Source organism: Orycteropus afer, unplaced genomic scaffold (assembly GCF_000298275.1).
Source record: "Orycteropus afer afer isolate SDZICR_OR568_19922 unplaced genomic scaffold, OryAfe1.0 scaffold00371, whole genome shotgun sequence".
NCBI lineage: Eukaryota > Metazoa > Chordata > Mammalia > Tubulidentata > Orycteropodidae > Orycteropus > Orycteropus afer.
This window is the reverse complement of record NW_006921958.1, coordinates 3,146,928-3,154,384: the sequence shown is the minus strand read 5'-3', so window position 1 is coordinate 3,154,384 and position 7,457 is coordinate 3,146,928. Positions and strand designations below refer to the sequence as shown.

General features: G+C 58.1%; 1 protein-coding gene across 1 annotated transcript; it reads right to left on the bottom strand.

The window, feature by feature from the left end:
• Positions 1 to 2,589: 2,589 nt before the first annotated feature.
• RTL1 (retrotransposon Gag like 1) lies at positions 2,590 to 6,651 on the bottom strand. The gene has a single exon (XM_007953131.1). It carries the CDS (start codon positions 6,649 to 6,651, stop codon positions 2,590 to 2,592), a length of 4,062 nt encoding a protein of 1,353 aa, XP_007951322.1.
• Positions 6,652 to 7,457: the final 806 nt, after the last annotated feature.

The window sequence follows — 7,457 nt, the reverse complement described above, 5'->3', positions numbered from 1 at the left end:
GGCCCGAGTGACAGGTGGGGAAACAGGCTTGAAGAGAGGTGGGGTGCAGCCATCGGGAACTTCATTGTTGGGGAGGGGGGTCTGAGAGGTGCTGAGCCCCTGATCTTGAAACCCAGGATCCTGACCGTGATCTCTGGGTGCTGCTGTCGGGGGCAGATTTCTCAGATAGATGTGTGTGTGGGCGTGTGGTCCATCACCACTTTGGGATCTAGGAGGGCACAGGTCGTGAGGGTGGTGCTAGTGGGACATAGCTGAGCCCCAATGCTGAGCAGCTCTGGGCAGGACCCTGTTTGTGCTCTGTGAACCCAGGTATGGACGGAGGTTGGAGGAGAGGGGTTCATGCTCTCTGGGCCTGGGGAGACAAGAACTCTGGGCTCAGTGACAGAAGTAGCTGGTCCAAGGCCACCCGGGGGAGGAAGAGCTAGCCTTTGAACCTGGAGATCTGGTGTGATGTCAGGCTGCCTGATGGGGGCAGATTCTGCCAAAGGGCAGACCTGCTGTTCGGTGTGTATGGCCCATGGACGTGAGCCTCTGTGTCGTCACTTCTTTCCAACTGAGGCCAAAGGTCATATCGGAAGGAGGATCTGCATTCCTTCTGTTCCCTGGTACAGATGCCCATTCCTGGGGGCTAGCAAGAACCAGATCCTGGGGCATTGTGGCCCCTCATTGTACGCAGGGTGTGTGTGTGTGTGCATGCATGTGCATGCATGTGTGCGTACATGTGTGGTGTGTACATGTGTGTGCGGTGTGTGCGTGTGTGTGTCTTGGTGGGTGTATGCTGCACGGTGGGCTGTATGAGGCATGAGTGTGAGCAGTGCCCCCCTCCATGTGCTCTTCTGAGGACCCCCCTCTTAAGACAGAGTACTTCAGATGGCCAGAGATCATGTATAGGGCACAGTGACCCTCTGAAATGAGGACCAGGCCTTCTCCATGGGGTATGGGGGACATTTGCTTGAGGCCAGGCCTCCTTGTCCCCCATGCCCTCTGAGTTGGGGGCACAGACCCGGCCTGCTCACTTCTCTTTTCCCCCATGAGAAGAATACCACCTGGGCAGAGGGGAGGCCGTGGGTCTCTGGTCTCCCTGCTGGCAGCTCCCAGGAAGGGCAGCCCCCGGTGCTCCCCCTGTACTCCTCCCAGGTGCTCCTATGGGGATAGCATCAGAGGTTGGCTTCAGCAGAGGTGGGCATTCCCAAGGCAGGGGGGCCCCCATGGTCACATCTCCGGGGCAATAGGTGGTCTCTTTTGTGAGACTTCCTGACTGCCTGCCAGTCCCTGAACTTTCAAGGGGAGGGCCAAGACTGACCTCTGAAAGGCATGCCCTTCCCGACCCTGCCCAACCTGCCCTGCCTGACCTGCCCCTGCTCTCCCACTCCACCTGCCGCCTACCTCACTTGCCCCTTGCCCTCCCTTCCCTGCCAGCCTCCTACCTATCTGCCCCTCACCTCCCTCACTCCCTTACCCCATGTGCTTCCTGCCCACCTACCCTACAACTTGCTTGCAATTCACCCCCACCCCCTGTCCCTTGCAGAACAAACCAGAAAGGCAGATTCTCTTATTTTGTTTTATTTAAGGACGGGGGTGTATAAGTGAAAGGGGCTGAGAAAGTGGGAGAAAGAGAGAGGGTCTCCTCCCTGTGGCAGAGAGTGGTGTCTGGTCAGGGACTCTCAGCTGCTCACACGGTCTGCTGTGTTTCAGTGTCTTTACCACAGTCTCTCGCAGCCCTCGCCCCTTTATCCTGGGGCCCAGGTCCTGGGGCCTGGACCCCAGAGCTCCCTGTGTGGTGAGGGGGAGAGCAAGTCCCCTGAGGGAGGGCAGTCACCCCGTTCAGTGTCCTGTGACTCTGGGTCCCTGCAGTCCCAAGGGATGCCAAGGGGCACAAGTCTGGTAAGTGACAGTCACACTGGTACGTCGGGACAGTCCCGGAGCAGCAGCACCCAGGTAAGAGCTCAGGTCAACTTTCTCGGTCTCAGAGCCAAGAGCAGGGTCAGAGAGTTGAGCCAGATGGTGGGAGGTGGCTTGCTTTGCAGGGTGGGCTGGGGCGGTAACACGGCGCACCACGAGACTTGGGTGGTGGGCGGGGGAGTTGGGAGCCCAGGGGAGCAGGAATGGAGGCCACGCCATGGCCAGGAGCACCGGTGATGGAGGTAGAAGAAGTCAGCGGAGCACCCAAGGTCAGTGTCCCAGGATGACACAGGGTGGCCAGTGCCCCTGGCCCCTGCTTGCTTGGCTGCCTTTGCTCTACCTGCTTCTTCACCGGGCCTGGGGTCATGGGTCATTTTCTGCTCATCACTGCTTTCTCCTCTCATTGATCACACTCCCAGTTGTGGGCCTGGGACCTGGAGAATTAAGACGGTGGGGTTGTGTAGCCCTGAGACTGGCTCTGGGTCTTTGATGGTTTGTGGTCCATAGGTGTTGATGGTATTGCTGGTGGATGATGAATTGCCCTTCACGAGTGTGGTCCCCTGGGGCCAGAAGCGTCAGGGAGGGGGCGCTGGGTATGAGCTAAGCAGGCGGAGGCACTAGGCGGTTGGAGGAGACGCTGTGGGTGTATTGACGGCAGAGGAAGGGCCTCGCTGGAGAGAAGGTCATTTAGTCGAGGTCCGTGTCTTTGTTGTCGTTGGACAGTTCTTCCAAGCTCGCCTCTTCCTTCTGTGGGCTCGCCCGCACAGTGCTGGGGGGAGCCTGGGCTCTCACCACCCTCAGAAAGCGAATCAGAAGCCTGGCCACGAGCCCCCGGGTGAGCAGGGCTGGCCGCCCTTCGGCGGCTCGGGTGTCGCGTAGGAAGGCGAGGATGGCGGGGTGAGCCTGGCTGTGTTGCAGGGTGGGGAGGGCCACGGCGGTGACATCCCTCAGCAGGGCCTCTTGCACAGCGTTCTCTTGATCGTCCTGCGGGGTGTCTTGCAGGCCGTCATGCAGGCCACCTTGACGGTAACGTTGCAGGTCGCCCTGCCGGGCGTCTCGCAAGACGACATTCTCATCGCTAACGACGTGCAATTCCAGGTAGCGTTGCTCACGCGGGAGCGGGTGGCTCTCCTCTCCGGGGGTGACTCTGACACCGAAGAACTCACACAGCATCAGCCAGAAGCCGGGGGTCAGCTGCAGGCCTCGGTAGGTTTGGGGGAGCAGGGCATTGCGCCGCCAGTGGCTGGGGCCCAGGAACAGCTCAGCTAGCTCTTGGGCTGGGCTGGTGTCGGCACCCACGAGGGGCGGCATCTGGATGAGGAGCTCAGCGATGGCGGTGGCCATGCCACTGTTGGTGATGAGGGATGAGTCCAGGATGAGGCGCAGCGGGCGCCTGGGTCGGGGCTGAGCCACCAGTGCGGCTGGCGCCGCCTTCAGCTTAAGCAGCAGGAGGATGGTGGCCAGGGCCAGTGTGTTCTCCCAGAGCAGGAGGCTTCGTAAGAAGTGCAGAACGACCGTGCTCACCTGGGCAGCACCAAAGTGGACGAGGAAGGTGTGGATTATTCGATTGATTGGTAGCAGAGCCAGCAGCTCATGTTGGACGTTCTGCCCACTTGGTTGGCCCTGGTGCAGTGCGACTCCGTTCTCCCCTTCTTGCCTAAATGCTGATACCAGGCTACTCACGGGTGCCGTGGTGGTGAACAGCAGCAGGGGCTGAGAGGCGGCTTCGGGCTGGAATGCTCCCAGGCGGTGGCTCCTCTGAGGCAGCCGCACCCGGTGGCCATCTCGGGTTGGCCACTCCATGACATCAAAGTTGAAGTGGGAGAAGAAGAAGACCCAATGCCCGGGGAGAAGTACGGTGAGCCTGTCATTATTCAGAGAGGCTAGATCCTCTGTGTTGAGAAGGATCATGATGGGCTCCTCGGTGTTCTCCAGGTAGCGGCACCACACCGTGAAGGCAGCCCGTATGGGGAGGATCCTCATCTCCAGCCGAGAGTAGTCGTCTTCAATGGGCGAGATGTTGCGGGAGTAGAAAGCACAGTAGACTTTCTTGCCGGTCTGTTCATCCACTTGGATCAGGGCGGCGTGCACGGATGTCTTGGTGACGCCGGTCTCCAGGAAGAAGGGGTTCTGGGGCTTTGGGTGGTGGAGAAGGGGAGCCTTCCGGAAAGCCCTCTTCAGGCACTCGAAGGCCTCTTGCTCCTCATCGCCCCAGTAGAAGCCCCGGTTGTAGAGCAGCTGACGCAGGAGGGGCTCGATGATGCTGCTGAAGCGTTCCACAAAGTGCCGGTAGGGGAAGATGAATTCTATCAGGTGTCGCAGGGACTTCTTGGAGCCAGGGATAGGGTACCCCGTCACGGTGGTCACGATGCTCTTGTTCAGCTTCACCCCTTTGGGGGTGATGACAAATCCCAGGAATTCGATGGTATTTCGGTGGAACTGGCTCTTGTCCAGGGAACAGTAGATGTTGTGCTGCCGGAAGCGGACCAGGACTTGGCGGACGTGGTGAGGGTGTTCCTCTTGGCTCATTGAGTAGATCAGGACATCCTGCCCATAAGAGAGCACGAAGTAGCCTAGCATGCCCTTCAGGATGCAGTGAATCACGCTCTGTGGTATGACAGGGTCTGAGGAGATCTCAAAAGGCTGGTAGTTCTCCAACTCTTGAAACTCCAACCCAAAAGCTGCTCTCCATACATCTTCCACTTGGTGTATCTTCATGCTTTCTTCCACGATGGTCCCACGCAGCTCCAGTTTTGTGAACCATGTAGCTCCGTGTAACTGGTCAAACAGTTCTGGAATCATCTGTATGTAGTCCTGTCTGTTGGTCAGCATGTCTTGTGGGTCCCAGTATTCATCGCGCAGCCTGGCTCTGTCTTGCACCCCAGTGCCCACAGGTTCCCACGGCGCGGTGGAGGGACATTCGTAAAAGACGCCACTGTGATCACTGTCTCCAGCCTGCTGAAGCTCAGAGGGCTCTGATTCAGAAAGATCATCGGATCCGTCTGAGCTTGGCTGGTCGGAAGTCTCATCATCTGCTTCTTTCGGGTTAAACACGTCGGCCAGGTCGGAGTACGGGGGCGGCAGTCCGGGGAGCAGGCTCAGGCCCTGCCTCTCCAGCGCAATGCATGGCGGGGGTGGGCGAAAGCAGTTCTGCAGGCAGTAGGGGGAGTGGAAAGTGCAGCGGCCTTTTATCCAGTCCACTTCGGGGGTGTGTGTGCGGAGCCAGTTGACACCTAGGATCACAGAGAAGTTGGGTGAAGGCACGATGTCAAATTCGATGTACTCCTGGTGGTTCTGATGGATGCACACCAGGGGTTCGGTGTAGAGCCAGACAGGCTCATCGCCAATCAGGGAGCCATCCATGGTTTGGATCTGCTGGGGGTACGGCTTCTCATAGAGCTCCACGTAGTGCTCTTGGGCAAACCGCTCATCCATGAAGTTGGAGCCTGCCCCCGAGTCGACCAAGGCCTGGACTGCCACACTGTGGTAGGGGCTCACTCTCACCATGAGCAGCAGGAAGATGTGGGCCCTCTCGATGGTGGGATGGACATCACAGGGCAACCAGCTGCTCACCATCCACCTCTCTGGAGAAGGTGAGTCGATCCAGGTCAGGTTGCGTGGGCGGGCCTCTGGGGGCAGCCTGAGCAGTGCTCTCCTCTCTGCCAACTTCTCTTCTATTTGCAGAATGAGCACAATCAGACTCTCCAGGCAGTCTGGCTGAGGGACCCGGAACAGATAGTGCCTGATCTCCTCGCTGAGCCCTTGGCACAGGTGGGCCTGTAGGACTTCGTCCGGCCAGCCCAGGATGGGCACCAGGCTTCGGAACTCATTGATGTAGGCCGCGGCGGGGCGATTCCTCTGCTTGATGTTGAACATGGCCTCCTCAGCCATTCGCAGTGCCTGCCGGTACTCAAACACACTCGACATGGCCCTCAGGAAGCCCGAGAAGTCACCTATCAGGGGACTGTTGTCCTGCAGGAGAACCTTGGCCCAGTCCAAGGCCAAGCCAGAGAGGTGAGTGATGATGTACCCGACGCGCAGCCGGTCATTGGAGAACAGCCTTGGGTAGTTCTGTAAGATCAGTTGGCACAGCACGATGAACTCGCGGTATTCTCTGCGGTCCCCAGTGAAGGGTAAGGGGAGGGGCAGTTGGCCATTGTGGAGTCCGCTCATCAAGATCTCTTCCGCCACCCTTTGTTGTTCTCTGAGGTCTTGCATCTGGTAGTACAGAGACGTGATGGAGTTCACCGCGGCCATCAACTCTTCCTCGGAGAACAGTGTCTGGTTTTGCTCATCACCCTCCGCCGCCTCCTCGCTCGATTCAGACAGGTCAGTGTCGCTCTCTTGCTCCTCCTGGGCTCCATAGCAGTTGACTGACAGTTCTCCCATTCTATCAGATGCTTCGTTGAGTGGATCCCCCGTCTCCTGGTGTGAACCGTGGCATGACTCCTCCATGTCTTGGAGTAGGTCATTGGGTGGATCCTCTATTTCCTGATGTGGGCCACTGGATGGCTCCTCCATGTCTTGGAGTAGATCAGTGGGCAGCTCTTCCATTCCCTGGAGTGAGCCACTGGGTGGCTCCTTTCTTTCCTGGGCTGAGCTGCTGGCTGGCTCCAACGCTTCCTGCGCTCGGCTGCCAGATGTCTCCACGGTGGTGTTGGATGAGCCCTCGGAGGACTCCATTTGTTTTGATGATGGATTCTTACGCTCCATCATCGTCTCAAATGAGTCTTCAGAGGGTTCTATCATTTCTTCGGATGGAAAAGAGTAGATTCTGAAGACTGGTAAGGTGGCGATGTGTCCCGTCAGCAACTGGGACCAAGGAGATCAGAACCTGGGGTGGGGTGGGGTGGGCAGGGTGGGGGGAGTAAAGGCAACTGTTTAGGGTCTCCACAAGGTCAGAGTCAAGTTCTCAAAAATCAGAAGCCCAACTGATTGGGACAGAGAGAAATCAGGTCCAAGTCAAGCCTCTTCCACTGGTCACCTGGGAGAGACTCTCTAAATGTGTCAGCTGCTGACCTGGCTCCCAGGCTTCCTCTGCCTGGCCTGCCTGTGCCCTCTGGGGCCATGAGGAATTCACAGCCCATAAATCCTGTGGCAGGGGGAACAGCCACTGTGGCAGCAGGCACCTGGCAGAATGTGCCAGTGGCTCCGTTTCCCACTGGCCCCCACGCCTGATGAAGCCTCTTTCCGTTTCTGGCCACCCGAAAGCCAGAGAGGTCACATCTGAGTGCTGGCCAAAGCCTCCCCTGGCAGGCCCGGACACTGGAGCAAGCCCAGTCTCTGTGTTTGTGGAATCTCCCCCAGAGACGCCGGCTCTTTAATGCGTCCATGGAAGAGGCTAAAACACCACTCGGCCTTTCTCCTGCCAGTTGGGTCAATGGCCCAGAATAGCTCGTACTTCCTTCCCTGAGCTCAGAGGAGGAATTTGAGGGGGAGTTAGAGGTCCAGATTCAGGTTTTTCATTTTTTACTTTTTTTCTGTACACACTTAGAAAGACTTACTATGTCCCAGATACCTGCATGTTTCTTACTGGAGTCTCGTTTGGAATTTCT